General features: G+C 43.4%; 1 protein-coding gene across 1 annotated transcript in view; it reads right to left on the bottom strand.

The window, feature by feature from the left end:
* Nucleotides 1–437: 437 nt before the first annotated feature.
* Nucleotides 438–21,146, bottom strand: part of NCBP3 (nuclear cap binding subunit 3) — a 32,794-nt gene continuing 12,085 nt past the window's right edge. The window contains exons 4-14 of the mRNA XM_082605357.1: nt 19,743–19,868; nt 17,768–17,896; nt 17,480–17,556; nt 16,633–16,741; nt 14,187–14,286; nt 13,784–13,887; nt 11,127–11,421; nt 9,263–9,417; nt 7,383–7,544; nt 6,106–6,268; nt 438–5,639 (exon numbers count right to left, since the gene is read on the bottom strand). Of these exons, the coding sequence (XP_082461483.1) occupies nt 5,531–5,639; nt 6,106–6,268; nt 7,383–7,544; nt 9,263–9,417; nt 11,127–11,421; nt 13,784–13,887; nt 14,187–14,286; nt 16,633–16,741; nt 17,480–17,556; nt 17,768–17,896; nt 19,743–19,868 (1,529 nt within the window). The 3' untranslated portion in view covers nt 438–5,530. The remainder of the gene's footprint in view (nt 5,640–6,105; nt 6,269–7,382; nt 7,545–9,262; nt 9,418–11,126; nt 11,422–13,783; nt 13,888–14,186; nt 14,287–16,632; nt 16,742–17,479; nt 17,557–17,767; nt 17,897–19,742; nt 19,869–21,146) is intronic.

Below are 21,146 nucleotides of genomic sequence, written 5' to 3'. Positions count from 1 at the left end.
TCTGACGAACTCTTGCCATTAAGAAGAGGTGACGCATTAAACACATGACAGCCCAGGAAGGGACGGGAAGGCCTTGTCACCTCTCCTGTCGATGGTGGGTCCCTTGCTCTAACCAACACTGGTCCCGAGGCAGGGGTGACACAGTCTGAGGTAACACAAAATCTCAACTACTGAAGAGTCTGTCATCCAGAGGGGGCCTCTGGAATTGCTCCAACAAAACCAGGTAAGAACCCCGGGTGCCGGGTGCTGACTTTGGTGGGTTAAAGACCACCCATACCCTAGAGTTGTATTTATAGCAGAGCAAAAGCCCCCTCCAATGCCTCACAACTATTTGAAATAAGCTTTTGAGCCAGCATTTCCCTAACTGCTCCCAGGAACATCCAAGTTCTGTGAAATGTTCATAGAATTTCATTTTTTTTAAAAAAGGCTACAGTATGATTTTTCTTCTAAGATTTATTTTATAAACATGTAAGAAAAGTTCTACATTATTATTGGTCAGACTACACAACAACAGTCTGCCTTGAAGCCAGTATGCTGCTCTCAGGTTCATCAAAGACATTCTGTCCTTTTAGTTCTTCAAAGAAAAAAATGGTTTGACTTCTAATTTACTTCTCATTGTGTAAGATTTAAAAGCAAATACTTGTACATCAACTTATTTGTGCAGCAATTAATTAATCTGTGAAGCCGTCATTTGCTGTTAACTTTCATCCAAATTGCCTGTTAGCATTTCACCATAACTTTAAAACTGCTCCGCGTGACGGTGGGAAGCCTACTTTAGGCAAAAGGGTTGTTGCCAGGAACGAGTTCTGTTTCTTTGGGTCTTCTTTGAGCTGCCGTCACTTCCTCACCAATTGGATCAGATGCTAAGAATCGGCCCAGCAGTCTCTCTTTGGGGCCTCTGATCCACCGCCGGCTTCCTTTCTTGGTCTCCTGGGTGCAGATGAATACTTTCTAAAAAATATTCTGGATTATCTACATGACTCTCCAGCAAATTCTTTATAACGCCAGGTAAGCTTCAGCTCAGATATAGCCAGATCATCAAAATTTGAATTTCATGGAGGTCTACTCAATGAGATTCTTTCTTATGCAAGTGCAATTTATGCACTTGCGAACAACCTTCCTCTTTTTTGAATCTGGTAGTCTCCGCTAGAAGCAGACTAGCCTGCAGACAAAGGTGCCAGGGCTAGGTTGGGTTCCCACAATTCATTCATTTGCCAAACACTTTTCAGGCACCATTTACTCTGGACTGGCCTGGGAGGAGGAACAGAGATAACGACATGAAGCAGCCTGCTCACAGGGGCTGCTAGCAGGGAAAACAAAACATGAAAATAAAGTGTTGTGTGTACAAGGCAGAAGCACGAGGACGAGCCTGTAAGAGGATGCCGGGGCTTCAGAGAATGGAGCTGTTCCAGCAGCTGGGGAATTTACACATCCAGCTATGTGTACAGGGTATCTGCCAGGTGCCAGGCACGGCACTCGGACTGGGGAACCCCATGACCAAGCCAGACGTGGCCCTGCTCTCACGGAGCTCACAGTCTAACATCAAGACAAAGTAGGAAGAGGGAACTGCGATCCAGGGTACCGGTGTGCTGGCTTGAGGGGGTACAGAGATTTGGCATTACATACATATTTCACTTAGGCAAACATAATGGTATTTGTCTGAAAAAGTTAGGGAAAAAAAAAAAGTCAAGGAAAACAATTTTAAGTCATTTGGGCCATTCCATCTGCCACTCCGCTCCCTGAGCAGACAGGCGGGAGGGCCAGAGGTGAGCTTGTGCCCCTGCTGCTCCTGTGGCCTGTCTCGGTTCCCAAGAGCCTCTTCAAAAGCGAACTGCTCGCCTGAGTGTGAGTCTAACACCTACAAATAAGTGTTGCTTGCATAACACGGCCCTATTTGCAGTCTAACCACTTCTGGTGCTCAGCTAAAGAAACAGTGACCTATTCCCGCACAGGCAGGAACCAGCCGCACTGCACCTCGCGATAATGGTCTTCAACCTGGCGCCTTCCTCAGGGTGTCCGAAAGGAATTTTGATTACACTCAATTTTTATCCTAGGCATGACTTTATAACCTAACCCTGGAATGTAACAAGACTCCTTCGTGGCAGTACCACGGCCACATAACAGGGCCAATAACCTTGCTCTGGAAGTTGCAGGTAGCTTCCTGGAGAGGTTTATAAGTCCTTGAGGATGAGGGAGAGGAGAAGGCAAAGCCGAAGTGGGATGAGGAGAGGACCAGGGGGTCACTGGGGGGAGGAACAGCACTGAGCAAAGTCTGGGAGGCTGGTGAGACCAAGATGCCTCCAGGAAACCAGTAAGCAGAAAGTAGAGGAGGATGGGGAGAAGAGGCTAGAGATACTGCCAGAGGCTAGATCCTGACCAGCCTTGTGAGTTATCAAAGGGGTTCAGAATTTATCCCATCGGCAGTGGTGATGCTTTTAGGCAGAGGAGTAATAGGAATAACCTTCGTAAGCATGTTCACCCTGAAGCACATGAAAAGATGCCCAACATCATTAGTCATCAAGGAAATGCAAATCAAAACCATAATGAGATACCAATTCACATCAAAACATAACAAGTCTTGACAAAGATGTGGGAAAACTGGAACCCTCCAGTTTTGCTGGGGGGAATGGAAAATGATGCAGCCACTTGGAAAAACAGTCTGGCAGCTCTTCAAAAGGTTAAAGATAGAGATACCAGAGGACCCAGCAATTCCACTCCTAGGTATATAACCCAAGAGTAATGAAAACATATGTCCATGTAAAAACTTGTACATGAATTTTCACAGCAGCATTATTCATAACAGCCAAAAAGTAGAAACAACCCACCGGTCCATCAACTGATGAATGGATAAACAAAATATGGTATATCCATACGATGGAACATTACTCAGCAATAAAAAGAAATGAAGTACTGATATATATTACAACATGGATGAACCTCGAAAATATGTTTAGTTAAAGAAACCAGTCACAAAGAGCCACAAAGTGTATGATTCCCATTTATATGAAATGTTCAGAATAGATAAATCCATAGAGACAAAAAGTAGTTAGTGGTTGCCAGTGGGGAAGAGGGAATGGGGTGCTGCGAATGGATGCAGGGTTTCTTTTTGATGATGAAAATATTCTAACATTGATTACGGCAATGGATGCACAACTCTGTGAATATACTAAAAGCCACTGAAGTGTACACTTTAAATGGGTGAACTGTATGCTATGTAAATTATATCTCAATAAAGCTGCTAATAACACCGAAAGTTCATCCCAGCTGCAGTGTGCAGAATGGAGAGGGAGAGAGAGGGGAGAGGAACCAGTAAAGAGGCTACTGCAGGGATGCAGAGGGAGAAGACAGTTTCTGACCTACGGAGAGGGACTCGTGGGGTCAGGCTAGAGGAGGCCAGGGGAGGAGAGGTTCCATTGTGTGCTGGGCTCCACAAGCTCTCCTGGGTAGTTGGCACCTCTCCCAAGGTGGAGAGTGAAAAACAGAGATGAGGTATCTGTAATTATTATCAAGCAGCAAAAACGTATCTAAAATCTCATATGTGTAAAGACTAAACCGACTGTCCATCTTTGCTCCCCAACTCCCAAGGAAGGGCCCGGGCTTCCAGAGCACTCGTAAGATGCTGCAAGATCTGAGTGCTTGAGTGGGCTGGAGAGTGAGAGGCTAAGGCCAATAACTTTGGGAAATAAAACTTAACGTCTTTAAAGGTAATTTTCTGGGCTCTGCGTGTTTGTGAGAACTGCAAGGCTGCTGAAGTAGGCATTTTTCTTGGTCACGTCAGTTTTAACAACACACCACCGCCCTTCCTGAAAGTCTTCCTTGATCCCTAGCAAAAGACTGGTGAGGGCTGAAAGGCCATGGGACAAGTGGGCCTGAACTACTGGTGGGAAAGGGTCATGACTGGGAAACACAAGGGAAAGTCTGAGAAGGGGAGTTTTCTGAACACTGCAGAGAGCATGTCAGTGGGGGCCCTGACCATGGGGACCTCTTTGTCTCACTAGTGGCCCAGAGACTGGAATGGGGTGGGGGTAGTCCCGTCCACAGCCTCATGCACACCCTCAGTTGTCTCCTTGACCCTCCCTGCACCTGTCTCAGACACTGGTGCTGGCCAGCCCGCTGCAGCCACCACTCTGAGACAGCAAAACACCATTAAGACGCACCAATGAAGCCAGCAGCTCTAGTACCAGCCCATTCATTTGCTAGAAGGGGAAACTGAGGCCCAGGCCCACGGAGCAGAGCCAGGGGTCGGCGTCTCTGACTCTACAGTCCCTGCACTTCTCACCTGACCAACCGCCCAGACCCTGGCCCCTCCTCAAGAACCTGGTTCCCAGCTGTGTGCTTCATGAGCAAAGAGCTGAGAAACCTCAGAAACCTTAGGTCTTAACTGGCAGAGAAACCAGAACCAGCTCTTTCCTAGAATCCCACTAGGAAGCTGAAACATATCATGGTTACATGCTCTCATCTTTCTACAGGGAGGGAAAAAGCAGGTTAACCAACAAAACATGGACAACACAGTTCTTGTTGCAAGTCTCAAGTCTCCCCGCCTTTCTTTATTAAACAAAGCGTTCGTTCCACCCTCCATCGCACCACGCTGCAATCAACTAATCATGTGACCACTAGCTCAGGCATGAGCAAAGATCTCTAGAACCCTGAGCTGCACTGGGTGCTGAACATTCCAGACAGGTGAGGGGTTGTGACACCACACAAGCAACACAGGCTTTATTCTCTTTAACTCCTAAGCTCTACTGAATTGAAGTAAAACACTATTTTTAAGCCTGCAGAGGAATACAACACTAAATACTTCAAAATAAAAATCAGACAGGAACACAAAATAATCTACCACCTTCTCATGGTAAAATAATCTGAAAGGAGTTTAGAAATAAATGAACTAAAATTTCTATAACTATTATCTTATTTGCCAGTTTTGAAGAAGTCTTCAAGTGCCAGAACTTGGAGACAGAAAGAATAAATATCAGTGTATCACTTCTGAAGTGATAATAAATGACAGGTTCCCATCTCAGGTGGATGGGTTTTTTTCCCTACAGCGGCCAAAAAGCAAGTTAAACTCTATGTACAACAGACAGACTATACAGTTGGGATCATTTAAAAATAATGAGGCTCCCCTCTTTGCCTTCTTCCGAAGTATATAATATATATTTAACAGCACATAAGAAGACATCACTTGAGCTTCCCTCGTAGCCAAAAGGAAATATTTTCACATATAAAAATTAAAAATTTAAACTTTTAAATCATTAATATTTTTTAAACATAATACAGACTTAAAAATTGTTCAACATGAACCCATGACCCCACCCCTAGCACAAAAATCCACCCCAAATCCCAAAGTCACAGTTTTTTGTTCCTAAAAATCCCACAGCACTGAACTTGATCTTCACTTCAAGCTGATCACTAACAAGGCCCCCTAACAGAAATCCCCAGGGAGGAACGAAGGGCGATCGACGCTGCGGCTCTTATCTACCTGGGCGGCACGGGTGCACCTCTGAGGTCAGGTCCATGAGATTCGGCCCCCACACTAGGATCCTGGAAGGGTGAGCTGGCAGCTTCCCTCATCTTCCCCCTCGAAGGCTGTCCAATAAGCACCTGGGAATTGACTTTTCTTGGGAAAAGGGTGCTGGTAACAGCTGTCAGGGCCAAGGCAATAGTGAGAAGTTCAGTTCTCTGCTCTTTGGATGAACTGTGTAAAACATTTCTTTTAAAAGACACAATGTTAAAAATATTAAGAAAAATGTCTACAAAATCTGGAGGGCTGCCTTTTCCTCAAAGGGTAAAGCTTGTGGGGTGGTGGGAAAAGAAGTGAGGGCCCAGAACTATAACTCTGCAGCAAAAGATTAGATAGATGCCCTTCAAAACATGTCACATTCTTAAGATGTCTTGCTGCAGTAGCAAGAGTGGAGGGTGACTGCGTGAGCAAGAACGGGAGGGGCACCAACTCCCGCATGGGGGGGTCCTACTGTGCACCCCACCCTGCAAAAGAATGTCAGGCTTTAGGGCAGCCGCCTTGGGCCCCAAGGGCATCAGGACTCTGCCTCTGAACCAGAGCTGCTTTCCCGACTAACTTCAATCTGGAGAGATGGTAAGTTATCTAACCGGCTCTTCTTTTGGCGAGACTGTTCTTTCTCCTTAATCAGAGCCCCCCATGCCCTTTGCAGCTCGGAGTCATCTTCCTCTGTGCCGGGCGCCCTGTGATCCACTTTCTTCGTGTTCTTTTCTTTGGTCTTGGGTGCAGATCCTAAGCGAGTCCATAAACTACCTGTTTGGGTGAGAAGGCATTTCAGCTCTGGCAGTCGATGCTGAGAAACAGGGGCACTGGCAACACCTGACGTGCAGGAAGCACGGGGCGGGGGGTGGGGGGGCCGTTGGGGGTTGTCCGTGGCACCTGCAACCATGGTGCAGCCTTGGGCAGATCCTCTCCTTTCCCTGGCTGCAGTCCCCTGCCTGCAGACTGAGAGAACTGGACCCAACGGGAGATTCTCTCAGCTCGGGGATATGCGCCCCCCCAACCCCATCCTACCCCATGCTAGGCACATCAGAATCACCTGGGAGGCTGCTTATACTACACCTGCCCCTGCCTGGTGAGACTCACCATCCCGTCCGTGTACAACTTCATTCTGCCAGGACTGGGCCATTCCCAGATCTTCCCAGCTACAATATTCTGCAAACTGACGGGCCTGCTACACTGTCAACTTTCAGATTCTGCTCACTCTCCATTAATTTTTCAAATATTAATATTCAACAATAGAGAAATACATAGAATTTCATAAGATAGCCACTCTGTAAGGCAATTAAAAGTTTTATTTATAAGGGCTTCCCTGGTGGCGCAGTGGTTGAGAGTCTGCCTGCCAATGCAGGGGACGCAGGTTCGTGCCCCAGTCCGGGAACATCCCACATGCCGCGGAGCGGCTCGGCCCATGAGCCATGGCCGCTGAGCCTGTGCATCCGGAGCCTGTGCCCCGCAATGGGAGAGGCCACAACAGTGAGAGGCCCATGTATTGCAAAAAAAAAAAAAAAAGTTTTATTTATAAAAGCTCTAAGAATGTGGAAAAATGACTATGATAAGATGATATATGAAAGTAGTAGTATATGTATATGGGCAAAGACTGGAATAGCATGAAACTAAAAAGTATTTGTGTTAAACAGAAAGAATCAGGGGTGAGGTTTTTTTCCCATTTTCTAAATTTTCCACACTGTTACCATTATGATGATGATGATGATGATGATGACGATGACTATAATGAAAGAGGAAAAATAATTTATTTTTGTCATATGCTATTTCCTGCCTTCTGCTAACAAAGTATTTCTGTGCTACACCCATTGTCTCTGCTCTTACCCAATTCCCTTCTCCATCCGTTTTCAGTGTTACCAACCTGATTTCTTCTCCCGAGTATCGGAGTAGAGGCCTTTAACATCTTGCCTGGGAACACCTAGCCTACTATGTACATCAGAAAAGGGCTCTCTCCGAAGGACTGGGTTACTACTAAAAGCCTTTTCCGGAGAATGTGGTCTTTTTCCTAATCGCTGGCGTATATCTAGAAAAAGAAAAAAAAGTACTACCGTGACCACGTGCATATGCTTTGCTATCTGTACTGTCAACCTGAGATCTCTGCAGGACCTAGTACCAAATCTCCCTGAGATTTGGACATGCGCTGGACATGGGGCCCAGCACAACCAGGCTTTTAAGAGCCTTCCCTCTACAGAGTCTGGATTCTCTGGGAAAATTCAAATGAGAATCCCCAGGGGCTCGCAGGGGGAAAAAAACCTTAGCTGACTGCTCCAGAAAGGAACTTCTCAGGCAGAATTGTCTGCTTTGTGTTTTCTGTAGTAGAATCAAGCAGAGCAAATAATTTACGAACATTTTGGCTGACAAGAAATACTGCAAGTTCCCTGAGGACAGAAGCCACAATCTCTGAACATATAAGAAGTTCTCAATAAACTATTACATTGAACAATAGTTGTAATGAGACTGACAAAAAGCAAAGGATCAGGGGCTTCCCTGGTGGTGCAGTGGTTGAGAGTCCGCCCGCCGATGCAGGGGACGCGGGTTCGTGCCCCGGTCCAGGAAGATCCTACATGCCTCGGAGCGGCTGGTCCCGTGAGCCATAGCCGCTGAGGCTGCGCATCTGGAGCCTGTGCTCCGCAACGGGAGAGGCCACAACAGTGAGAGGCCCGCGTACCACCAAAAAAAAAAAAGCAAAGGATCAAGGGAAGATGTCCCAAATCAAATTTGTTTTTCTCCAAGCCCCCCCGCCCCCAAATCTGCCTGTCCTCCTGAGCTCCCTCTCACAATAACAGCAACCACAAAAACACATTTATTAGCAAGTCCCTGTGCTGGGCTTTCACCCACCTTGCCTATGCTCTCTGAGGACAGCACCCCCATCTTTCAGCCCCTCAGGCTTGAGCCCCTTGGCTTCTCTCCCTTTCCTCCCGCACTTCCCAGCGCTGAGTCTTCTTCCTCTCCAAGGCTGACATTGGCATCAATTCTGCCTCCACCGTCCCTGATCTAGTTCAGGCCCTTGTTACTTACTTAACTCTCTATCACACCCTACACTGCCACCAAGTTACCTTTCTAAAATAGATATAAGATCAGGTTACTTCCCACCTCAAAAAAATTAGGTTTGCCAACTGAGATCCTATTTCCTCTCCGAGGCCTCCCTCCACAGCCACGTGCTCTGAGAAGCATCCCACAACAGATCTTCCCCCAACAGATCCACCTCCCCTCTCTGCTCCCACAGCCCACTGCTTACAGTGCCCTATCACAGCACTTACTCCATTCTGCTTCAGGTGGAATTACCTGAATGTGCGCCCTTATGTTTTTCCATCTGAGTTCTGTGATGACTTTGCATCCCCTGCAAAGACTTCTAACACTCCCAGCACCTAGCCCTGGCACATAGCAGGCATGGCCAAGTACCCACTATATGCGTGTTTACACATATAAACTAACCAGTTCAAACTCTTAACCATTTATACAACAACCCGACTTAATTTCTATTATCCTTATGTATAAAGTATACCAATGACATACAGAGTAAAATAATTGTTGGGGACAAAAATATTGAAAACGAGTATTGCAAAAGTCTGATTAAATTTCATGTCCTAAAGTTCCAATGCCTAACCCAAAATTTAGAAGTGATGAATCAGGACTACTAAATTGGTCCATAAATGACAGCGTTTTACCCAAGAAGCTACCCCTGTCTGCATTTGCTTTCTGGAACTCAGAATGAAGCCCAGATACACAACTCAACAATACCTGTTTTAGCACTGCTGCCAGGTGGCCGTGGACGTGTGTGTTGACGCTTTTCATCTAACAAATGTCGGACATCTGCAAATTTCTCAGGTGTTAATTTGTTACCAATTCGGTTTTTTATATTGCTTGTAGATAGAGTATCTGCCCTCATGGAGTTCCTTTAAAAAGGGGGATAGGGGAACAGTAAACCAACTTGAACTGTGGGAGAACACTCATACAACAGTCTCATACACTCTGGAAAAACAATTTAAGAAACCCAATCTAACATGGCCAACATTCACTTACAACACCATAAACCAGTAATTATTTGCTTACAAAAGCCAGGACCAGCCTGCTATAAAAAGGCTGCTTGGGGTTGAGCAGGCCCGAGTCTTCCAGGGTGGTTTCCACACATGGCATCTGCGAGCTATCGCAGAGCACGTACCTGCGAGCCCCCTCCTCCTGGGACATTCGCTAAGTAGAGGCCTGCAGAGGGCTGGAGGCCTCTGCTCACCCAGGCTGTGATCTGGCTGTAGTCTAGATACAACAGAGTCTACAACCCCTTTCGTTAAAGGACAGACGTCTCTGCCAAAGACCTCTCCCACCACGTCAGGGGACGAGTTCCATTATTCTGGCAGCATTTGCCACTGGAAAGTTCTCTGAAAACTAAAAATAAGGATGTGAACAAGGCCATACAAACCAACCAGCTTACAATTTTTTTCTTCCCTTTTCCCAAATACACCATCAAGAACTCTTAGAGAGCACCCCAGCCTCGAGCCCTCTCTGAGCCATGCATACGCGATCTGCCCTCAGGAATCTGCTCAGCTCCACTGGTCATCAAAGAACGCATATTAAAATAACTGTATTTTTTCGTCCATGAATAGCAAAAATCAGAGTGATAATACCTAAGGTTGGTGAATTATGAAGGCAACAGGTGGTCATTTGAGTAAAACCTTTTTGGAAGGAAATTTAGCAACATCACGTTTTAAAACACGTGCCTTGTCTTATGCAGTAACTAGAATTTATCTAGTTGGTGCAACAGTAAGAAAACAGAAATCCAGGGAATCCCCTGGCAGCCCAGTGGTTAGGGCACCACTCTTTCACTGCCGAGGGCCCAGGTTTGATCCCTGGTTGGGGAACTAAGATCCTGTGAGCCCCATGGCGCAGCCAAGGGAAAAAAACAAAAACAAAACAGAAATCTCCGTCAATAAGGGATTGGTTAAATAAACAATGACACTTTCAAACAATGGACTACATGCAGTTGAAAAATAGCAGATGTCTACACTATATTAAATGGAAAAAGCATATGTCAAAACGATATAAACAGTCTAACTTAATTTTTGTACAAATGTATCTATAATTTCTCTATGTGTTATGTATACACATAAAACTAGCAAGAAAGGGCTTCCCTGGTGGCGCAGTGGTTTAGAGTCCACCTGCCGATGCAGGGGACACGGGTTCGTGCCCCGGTCCGGGAAGATCCCACATGCCATGGAGGGGCTAGGCCCGTGAGCCATGGCTGCTGAGCCTGTGTGTCCAGAGCCTGTGCTCCGCAACGGGAGAGGCCACAACAGTGTGAGGCCCGCGTACCGCAAAAAAAAAAAAAAACTAGCAGGAAAGTAATTCACCCAATTGCTAACAGTCGTTCTCTTAGAAGAGGATGAGATTATAGGTGACTTCACTTTCTATATCGTCTATAGTTTTTATAACAAGGATCACCTCTTGTACATCTAAGAGGAAAAATCAGATGCTTTTATTCAAATTCTACAAAGGACTGAAATTAGAAAAGATAAAAGTGGATATAAAATTAAGAGGTATTAAGAAGAACTTAGTAATTTTTTAAATCAAATTAAAAGCGAGCACTGATAAAAAGAAAAAATATTTTTACCTGATATTCTTCAACTGAGATTCCACTTCATCAGCATACATCGTCATTTTCATGCTCTTCTTTGGTGAAGGAGTAGAAATCATTTTCAGTTCTAGATCATAGTCCATTTCATCCGAGTCTGAGCTGCTGGCACCGGACCGCCTCGATGTGCTCCGCTCCCGGGTCTGCTTGAGGGCTGGGAGCTCCTCCTGGTACTCCACCACCACCCTGTCATCAGCATCCATGTCCTGGTCCTCCTCTTCCTCCTCCTCCTCTTCCTCCTCTACAATGGGTTCCTCAGGAACATTCACTAGTCCTAAGGAATTTAACCAAAAAATATTAGGAAAAGCCCTAAAACTAACAAATCCAATTTTCTATTCTACATCAGTGACCTTTTTAAAAGATGGGATTCCCATCCTTAGAGTTTACTGGGGCGTTATCTATAATAGTGCTAATCTGGTTACCATTCTGATCCCTACAACAAAGAATGTCTAGGTGAAGCATGAACTAGCAGCCTGATGCAATATTACAAAGTTATCTAAAATACAGACCCTCATCATTATTCACAGATTCTGTATTTGTGAATTTGCCAATTTTATTTGTAACTCCAGAATCAAAACCCATGGCACTTTCGTGGTCATTTGTGGACATGCATAGGAGCAACAAAAAATTTGAGGCACCAGCCATGCACATTCCCAGCTGCGGGCAAACAAAGCCACATCTTTTTTGTTTCATCTCTCACACTGTAAACAAGTGTCCTTTTTGCAGTCCAGTGAGTGCTAACTTTTAACACTTGTGTGGCTTTTATTGGTGATTTCCCTGTTTAAAATAGCCTCTGAGCATAGTTCCAAAGCTGTCTAGTGTTCCTAAACACAAGAAGGCTGTGATGTGCCGTATGGAGAAAATACGTGTGTTAGATAAGCTTTGTTCGGGCATGAGTTACACTGCTGCTGGCCTTGAGTCCAATGTTAATGAATCAACAGTATGTAGTAAATGAGGTGTCTTTAAGCAGAAACACACATCAAAGTTATATATTGATCAGTTGACAAAAATAGTGTGATTAGAGTCTCTGAATGGTTTTCAATGATCACGGTGACTTTATAGAACATAACCGCCATGAATAATGAAATGTACCTTTAAAAGTCATGGAAAAATGTGTGTAAGTGGAATGCTTGAAGCAGAATATAAAATATATGTCCACAACAGTTGTCATAGTATTTATTGTGAAAAGAGACAAAGGAAAAATGTAAAATGAAATCGTTTGTTAATCTTGGAGTGCTAGAATTAGAGGCAATTTGTTTTTTAATATGAATATAAAGATTATATAATGAAAATATTTTAAAGTAACTGAAATTGGAAAAGCCTAACTGTGTATCAGAAAAGTATGTGCGTTAAGATGCAGATTTCAAATATACAAGTTTGGATATTCACATTACATTAAAATGTAGAGATTTCATCTCTCCCTGTCCCTATTACAATGATAAATGTGTACGCGTGTTATTCTGTGTTTGTATGCTGACTTGGCTGGTTCTACGAAGCATATAGAAGATTTTCACAGATCAGATTCAAAATAAACAAATCTTTATAAAACATAATGAAAATGGTTCTTTCACAATAAGCACCAAAAGGAAGGAAGGGAGGAAGGGAGGAAGGGAGGAAGGGAGGAAGGGAGGAAGGGAAGAGGGGAGGAGGGGAGGAAGGGAGGAAGGGAGGAAGGGAGGAAGGGAGGGAGGAAGAGAGGAAGGGAGGAAGGGAGGAGGGGAGGAAGGGAGGAGGGGAGGAGGGGAGGAGGGGAGGAGGGGAGGAGGGGAGGAGGGGAGGAGGGGAGGAGGGGAGGTAGGGAGGGTGGGGGGAGGGGGAGGGGAGGAGGGGAGGAGGGGAGGTGGGGAGGGTGGGGGGAGGGGAGGAGGGGAGGAGGGGAGGTAGGGAGGGTGGGGGGAGGGGGAGGGGAGGAGGGGAGGAGGGGAGGTAGGGAGGGTGGGGGGAGGGGAGGAGGGGAGGAGGGGAGGAAGGGAGGGTGGGGGGAGGGGAGGAGGGGAGGTAGGGAGGGTGGGGGGAGGGGGAGGGGGGAGGGGAGGAGGGGAGGAGGGGAGGAGGGGAGGTAGGGAGGGTGGGGGGAGGGAGGGGGAGAGAGAGGAAGAGAAAAAGAAAAAAAAGAAAAGAAAAAGGAAGAAACAAAATGAAACCCAAGTCATGATATCCCACCTTCCTGAGGCATTCACGTGCACAAGCCAGTAAGCACAGAACAGTAAACATAGCAGCTTGTTTTCATCAGACAAAGGAACGATAAAATCAACTCATCCAACAAAATAATTTAAAAAATTTGTTTTCATCAGACAAAGGAACGATAAAATCAACTCATCCAACAAAATAATTTAAAAAATTTTTTTTCACGCAGCTTTTGATATTAATAGGAAAATTAGATTCCTAAGAAAAGTTTTAATTTTTCCTACATCTTGCCTTTATTGTTAGAACAGCTTTTATAAAATCATTTGACCTCTTTGTATGGGCAATTTCAAATTAATTGTGACTTGACTTACTTTCCTATATGTTGGCAGAGGGTGAGGGCAAGGAAGAGAGGATGATAAAGTTTGGAACCTTAAGAGACTGTATTAAGAACAAAAATATGGTTTCAGGAGCCAAACATGTGTCTACCCAAGAGCTGAGCAGGCAACTACCGGAATGTCGGTGTTCATAGGATGTCAAGCCAACGTCGTCCCCAATCAGGGCTCTCTTCTTGATCACATCCCGCTGAATGCGACGGGAATGGTATCTTCGCTTCCTGCAACATTGCCAGCATAAGCACATAATCAGAAACCAACAGGAAGGGCCTTGAAATCCACTAGTTAATTTCAGCTACACCCTGACACAATGTTAGGTGCTGAAACAGAGATATTTCACATGAAACTGAAAGTCAGCATTCTCACACCATTTACCACAGTTAAAAATCTTGAATTCTTGCTTCTTGTTTTCCTTCACGTCCACATATGGTGTTGACATTCCACTGCAGAATACCAACTGAAGGATTATGAAAAGCTTACGTACTATTTAAACTATTGAATTTTAAGGTTTTGGACTCACCAAGAATTACTAAGAATTCCTTTCATGCCTCCGTAATTTGGATTCCCATATTTCATGTAATACTGACTTCTTCTCGCTGCTCCAAGTTCCTTTTTGTCATCTAAAAATTAATTACAACAGTTACCAAGGATTTCCTGTGAGTGTGAAGACAATGTTGAATGGGTTTAAAAAAAAAAAAAAAGAATGTTTTTCATGGCTGGGATCAGATCAGCACAATCTGCCAACAAAAGGGAAAGATGCACTATAAACACTCACTCTCTGAATGCCTCCTAACGCAGTGCCTTGTGGAGGGGGTGGAGCAAAATTCAGAGATGAGGGAGGTTAAGCTGCTGTTAGGGAGCTGACTTCATAGAGAAAATACTATTAACAACAATACAATATACTAGGTTCCAAGAAGCATAGGAGAGCATCAGTTATCACCAGTGTTCAGGAATCAAAAAGGCTTTTAGAAGAGGTGGCATTTTCACTGCCCCCTGAAAGATGATATTCATTTCTGAATGACAACACTCCAATAACACAGAATCAGGGTCAAAGAAACAGATTATACATAGGTCCATATATTTGGCAAACCATTTTTTTTCCAGTTTACCGTGACGTTCCTCAAAATGGCTTAAAGAAACCTGCACAGCACCATATATCCAGAATGCACACAAATGGTCCCTCGAATAAGTAAATGAAGAAAAGACCCCATTTATCAAGTTAAAATGCCAGTTAACAGGAAGAAAAGGTGGTCAGTGAGCACACCTATTTTCATAATATAAAGGTCTCTTGACAGCTCCCTGGGCACTCACTGAACGCAACAGATGAACACCAATGAGAATGTACCCAGTGCTAGAGATAAATTTGGTGGCACAAACCAGAATGTGCACCCTACAAAAACATACCCACCAGCTCCTTGGAGAAATGGCTGATTCCAGATCTGGGGCAGGGAAAGTACAAGTTGAGTCTGGCAAAACAAGATGTTTTATTGTGCCATAAAGTAAGAAAGATCTCAAAGAATCATGAAGGCGTGTCAAAAGAACAGTTTGAAGAGGCTCTACTGGCCAAATCCAAAATAATTTGTGAATCAAAATAATGATAGAATGGATGATAACCCATTGAATAAAACTCCATGAATCTAAACTGATATAAGTAAAAAAGATAAGTAAATACATAAACAAATGGGTAAAAAAGGGAAAGCTCTTCCTTACAGCAGACTGCCAACTAATAAATGAGAGAGCTAAAAAGTCATCAATGGATCTAAAGCTACTGCATGGAAGTTGGATGAGGAACAGGCTATTTACATAACCTCAAAGCATCTCCCCACAAACCTTTAAATTATAAATGGAAAAACAGTAACTTTATAGTGGAGAAACCTGGCAATCATTACCTTAAACAAGTGATAAAAGCTAACATCCTCAGGAAGGGGATAAATAAATACAATGTGCCTCCTGATATGATGCACTGAAAATGACACAATGTCACTTCTGTGGTATAAACGCACAATCCGAATTTAATTAGGAGACATCAGACAAACTAAGGGGCAGCCTATAAAATAATGAGCCTATCCTCTTTAAAAATGTCCCAGTCAAGGAAAACAAAGGAGTAGTTCCATATTCAGGAAGACTAAGGCGACATGGCAGACTTAAACACCCAGTTCTGGAGTGGATCCTAGTCCAGTGGGGGAGTAGTATAAAGAATAATCCAAATGTATTTGATAATCATCATTGTCATCAGCAGCAGCAGCATGACCTGTTGACACTTACACAGCACTCACTGTGTGCCAGGCAGTTTTTTTTTTCCCCAGGTAGTTTTAATATACAGAGTGGGGAGCTGGTACAGTCTGAATGTGGACTCCGAATTAGGTAACAGTATTGTATTAATGCTAAGTTCCCTGGTTTTGATAACTGTGTGTAAAACAAAGCCCTTGTTCTTCAGAAATACTTACTGAAGTATTCAGGGGTGAAGAGTTGTCATTTCCAATTAACTCTCAACTGACTCAACCACCCCCCACCCCCACCCCCACACACACATTATTAATGCGCACCAAAATCATTATGTGTAAAAAGCCTCATGAGTTGTTAAGAGACTTTTAATTCTTTAGAGAATTAGAGTTGAATGGCACCACTAGCAATGTCCAGAAAGATACTGCTGTGATTCATAAAATACAATTTTAAAGTTTTCATAGTTCAGATGATAAACTGGCTGCAAAGCACATGGGACAAGCCAGCTTTGACAGAAAATAACTTACTTTAGCTAGAAACCACAGAAGTATACAAATAACTGATATTCACTTTCAATGTGTGAAATTCCAGCTCAGGCAGCAAGTCATTGATTTTATAAGCACAAAATTTTATAGTTTGAAGGATCTTTGAGATTACTTGACCTAAGTTCTGATTCAAGAGAGGTGTCACTCAATAAAAACCACTTTGATTAAAAATAAAAATCAATACCAATTATCATTTACCTTTTGTAGCAAATCTCATGAATAACCTATTTCCTTTAGCAAGTTTGTTAGCTGGACGAAGATCATTTCTTAGCAGAGACTCTTCTTCTACCTGAGACAACGTGTCCAACTTAAGAAAAAAGAGCATTTTCGACATAAAAATTAAAGCCTTTTTCATATTCATTCAGCAGCAAAGTTACCATTGATTTAGAAAGCAGTCTACCTTTACTGATACCCATCAGCATTACCGCACCAGTTCCTCTGCAGGATGTCTAAGTCAGAGGTCTTCCCTGACCACCTTGTCTAAAAGAATCGTCTCCATCACTCTCTATCTGCTTACCCTTCTTTACTTTTCTTCACAGCACTCATCGCTTCCTGACATTATATTACATATCTGTGTATCAGTGTATTGTCTGTCTTCCCCACTAGAATGTAGGCTCCAACAGGGCAAGGACTTTGTTTTGCTTGATGCTATATCCCCAGCACCTAGAATTTGGTATATGGTAGGCACTTAATAATTTTAAAATGAATTCACTTTAATATTTCCAACAATAGTACATACGCCATTAGGAAATATGCCATTACTTGCTACTCCTTAATTTTACTGATTTGATAGCATTTCAAAGGATTTCTCAATAAAACCATTTCCTTTCATACAGAAGTGTGAGTACTAAGATCTCAAGATGAATCATTCATTATAGGCACACGAACTTAAAGGCCAAGAGCCTGGTGCCTCCTCGGGAGGTATAATGGTGAAAGCCAGAGGAAGAACACAACGTACTGTATTAAGTCTTTAAGGCTTAAATACCAAGACAGTAAGCAGTTGTTTACAGTGAAACCTTACAGACACCTTTGCCCTCTCACTGACCTCTACATCACTTGAGTTCTCATCTTCAACTTCTCCTTCTTCAGCCTCATCGTCATCGGAACTGTCTTCCTGCTTGTCTAAAATGGAACGTGAGGGACAAGATGAATCTTAACTCCATCTCATACATGCTAAGTCTAATATTTTCTCCTCCTCTTTACTAATGATCCAAAGCATCATAGCGTATTTCAGAAATAACTGGTGATGAGATGCTATATAACACTGCACAGAAACTCAAGTTGTAAAGGACAGGACTTTTAGCCCCAAAGTCCCTCCTTTGTGGTCAGTTACCTTTTTTACTTTTCTCAGATGACTTGTCCTCATTGGCATCCCTGCTTCTTATCTTATCCAGGGCTGGCAGGGAACTCATATTGATAAGGGCTCGTGTGGCTGTCATTTCATCCAACCAAACCACATTACCTAAAATAAGATAACACGTTACATCACATCCAAATGGATAAGTTTCTTCAGAACAGAGACCACATCATATTCATTGCTAAAGTCTCATTCAGCTATGGACTAGCATCAGTAAATGTACACACCAACTAATGAAAGGAACTATAGAACCTGGTAGTAAAACTTCTCTGATAAAATCAACCTAGAGCTGCATTCCCAAACTGGGCCCCACAAAATAATGGTCAAGTACTCCATGAAAAAGGGTTCTGTATATTAAAACTGCCTGGCATACACTGGGTGTTATACGTTAAGTGTTAGCAGTTCTTGATGATGATGATGATGGTGAAAATTCTCAAATAAATTTAGATTATCCTTTATTCTACTGCCCCCTACATGGAAGCCCTCTGCTGTTCCTTGTTATCCAGACATGCTAAATGATGTTTCCCTACTGTGAAGTGTGGGTGATGATGGCATCCATGGGATATATAGAATGGAGGCATGACAGCCACCTGGCCTTATAGCAATCAATTTAATTTGCTTCTTTAAGAGAATTTAGCAAGAAAAGGTTTTTGAGAAGTTTAACTTTAAAGCAGCATTTCTCAAACTTATGTTACTCCTGTATCTCAGTTTGGGAAATGAAGGTCTAAAGATTCTCATCTTTGTTAATAATATGCCACGTGGTCCTGAGCAAATAACCTCCCGCTTCTGTTTCTCAGTTTCTGATGTACAATACGAGATAGTTGAACTGGATGATTCTAAGGGTTCCTCTGACTCTAACATCCCTTAGCTACAGTTTTAATTAGCTAAATCAGGTGATAGTAAATCCAGCCCACCACCTGCTATCACTGATTCATTCATCCATCCACCCATCACCCATCCATTTATCTATTTATACTTGTACCGGCTTTATGTAGTTATAACTAACGTATGATAAACTACACACCTGCCACCTGTTTTTGTAAACAAAGTTCTACAGAGAACAGCCAGGCTCATTCAGTTATATTGTCTATGGCTGCTTTCACGCTACAACAGCAAAGCTGGGTAGATTCCACAGAGACTGTATGGCCTGCAAAGCCTACAATATTTATCATCCAGCCCTTTATAAAAAAAGGCTTGCCATGCCCTGATTTGGATGGTCTAAGTTAAGAAAAAAGAAAAAAGGAGAAAAACTTTTACTCAGCCATGCTTCTTCTTCTTTCAATGAATTAACATCTAAGAAAGCAGCTGGGGAAAGCAGGTCAGCACACTGACAGAAAGTAAAGCCAGACTAGAAGTGAGTCAAGAAGCCAGCAGAGTGGGTACCAAAGGTCAGGCCAGACTTGGAGAGGGGACGCAAGTTAAAAATTACAGTTAGCTCACAAGTGGAACAGCCCCCAGATTAGGGCCAGCAGATGAAGCTCCAGAAAACACAGTCCAAAGCAAGCAGAGATGAGAGGTCTGGCATTGTGTCAGAGGGTTCTGGTCTAGCTCTAGGTCAGAGATAGCCCTCTGAAAAGCTGTATGGCAAGTTGCAATGACAAAGTCTAAAGCCCTGAAAATGCAGCCCCAAGTCTATGCAGTTGGACCCACCCCTTTGTTGGGAAACTGTGGGTGTTAAGAGAGGCCTCAGTCATGTACCCGGGACTCAGCTGCCAACAACCAACCTCCTAGAGGCCGGATCACCACCTCTGAGCTGACTTAGAATACGCATGGAGTATGATCTGGCAGACTGGTTAACGCACTCTGGTTCTCAGCAGTGGGCAATTTTTTCTCTCCTAGGCTAAAGGCAGAGGTTAGACATAGTCTGGCCAAAATCATTCACGATTTGAGATGGCAAAAGTTCTTTTAAAATCATAAACAAAAGCATATTCAAGTAACCTGGGTTACTTACAGGAGGTATCATCCAACCATTCAATGTGGGCCGGAGGATATTCTTTAAAATAGGAAAAGACATCCTGGGTACTCATCTCATCTACGCCGCAAATGTAGATAGTCTCCAGTCTCACTTTGGGGATTGCTAGAAAAACAAGACACCTGCTGTTGGACAATCCACCAGTAGCCCATTGTAACAGTTCAGATAATAGGTATTTTAAAAAGAAATATGCTGAAAGAGATAATAATTATTTCAAAAGAAAATGAGACTTGACAGTAAGGTAAACTATTTTAATTTTTATCACACAGCAATAGCATTAAACAAATGACTATTCAGAATGGGCTTATCAGGCTGAGGAAGATTAAACAAATGGTGTTGATAATATACATGATACCTCATCTCAAAATGACCTGTAATAATAAAAGCAATACCGAATTCAACAGGGTTATTCATTGAACTTGATACACTGATTCTAAAAATTTTTAAAGATATGTCAATGAGAAATGTGTGATAGTCAAGACAGTTCTGAAAAGAAGAAGAGACGCTGCCCCTGGATGTAAAGCAAAGTATGAAAGTAGAGCAAAGCAATCCTACAAATCAATAGAAAATGACAGCCTCAAATAAAAATGGGCAAAGGACATGAGCAGGCAATTCACACAAAAAGAAACAGAAAAGGCCAATAAACATGAAGAGATGGTTGACCTCACTACTAACAGGATAATCCACCTTAAAACAAGATATCAGTTTTCACTGACCAGGTTTTTTTGTTTGTTTGTTTAATTTATTTATTTTTGGCTGCATTAGGTCTTCGTTGCTGTACATGGGCTTTCTCTACTTGCGGTGAGTGGGGGCTACTCTTCGTTGCGGTGCGTGGGCTTCTCATTGCGGTGGCTTCTCTTGTTGCGGAGCACACGCGCTAGGCGTGAGGGCTTCAGTAGTTGTGGCACATGGGCTCAGTAGTTGTGGCTCACAGGCTCTAGAACACAGGCTCAGTAGTTGTGGCGCACAGGCTTAGTTGCTCTGCAGCATGTGGGATCTTCCCGGACCAGGGCTTGAACCCGGGTTCCCTACATTGGCAGGCGGATTCTTAACCACTGTGCTATCAGGGAAGCCCACTGACTGTTTTAATTCATGTCTTTTAGTATCAATTGGTGGCAGTGTGGAGGAAAGAGCTGCTCCCTCTGCTGGTGGGAGTGTGAACTGGCACAGCCACTCTGAAGGGCAACTAGGAGTGTCTATTACAAACGTAATTTAGCACTTGCCCTATATGCGTAGGAATTATCTTCAGTATCTATCCTAAACACACATGGGTTCACAGAGTGGTTCACACAAAGATGTTTGTTGCAGCACTATTTTAATAACCCAGTAGCTATCAGAGTAATAAATTATGGTTTATCCATATTATAGAATATTAAGCAGTTA

The sequence above is a fragment of the Mesoplodon mirus genome (genome assembly GCF_964341445.2).
Source record: "Mesoplodon mirus genome assembly, chromosome: 18".
In the NCBI taxonomy this organism is placed as follows: Eukaryota; Metazoa; Chordata; class Mammalia; order Artiodactyla; family Ziphiidae; genus Mesoplodon; species Mesoplodon mirus.
Note: the sequence above shows the minus strand (reverse complement) of the source record. Positions and strands in the feature narration are given on the sequence as shown.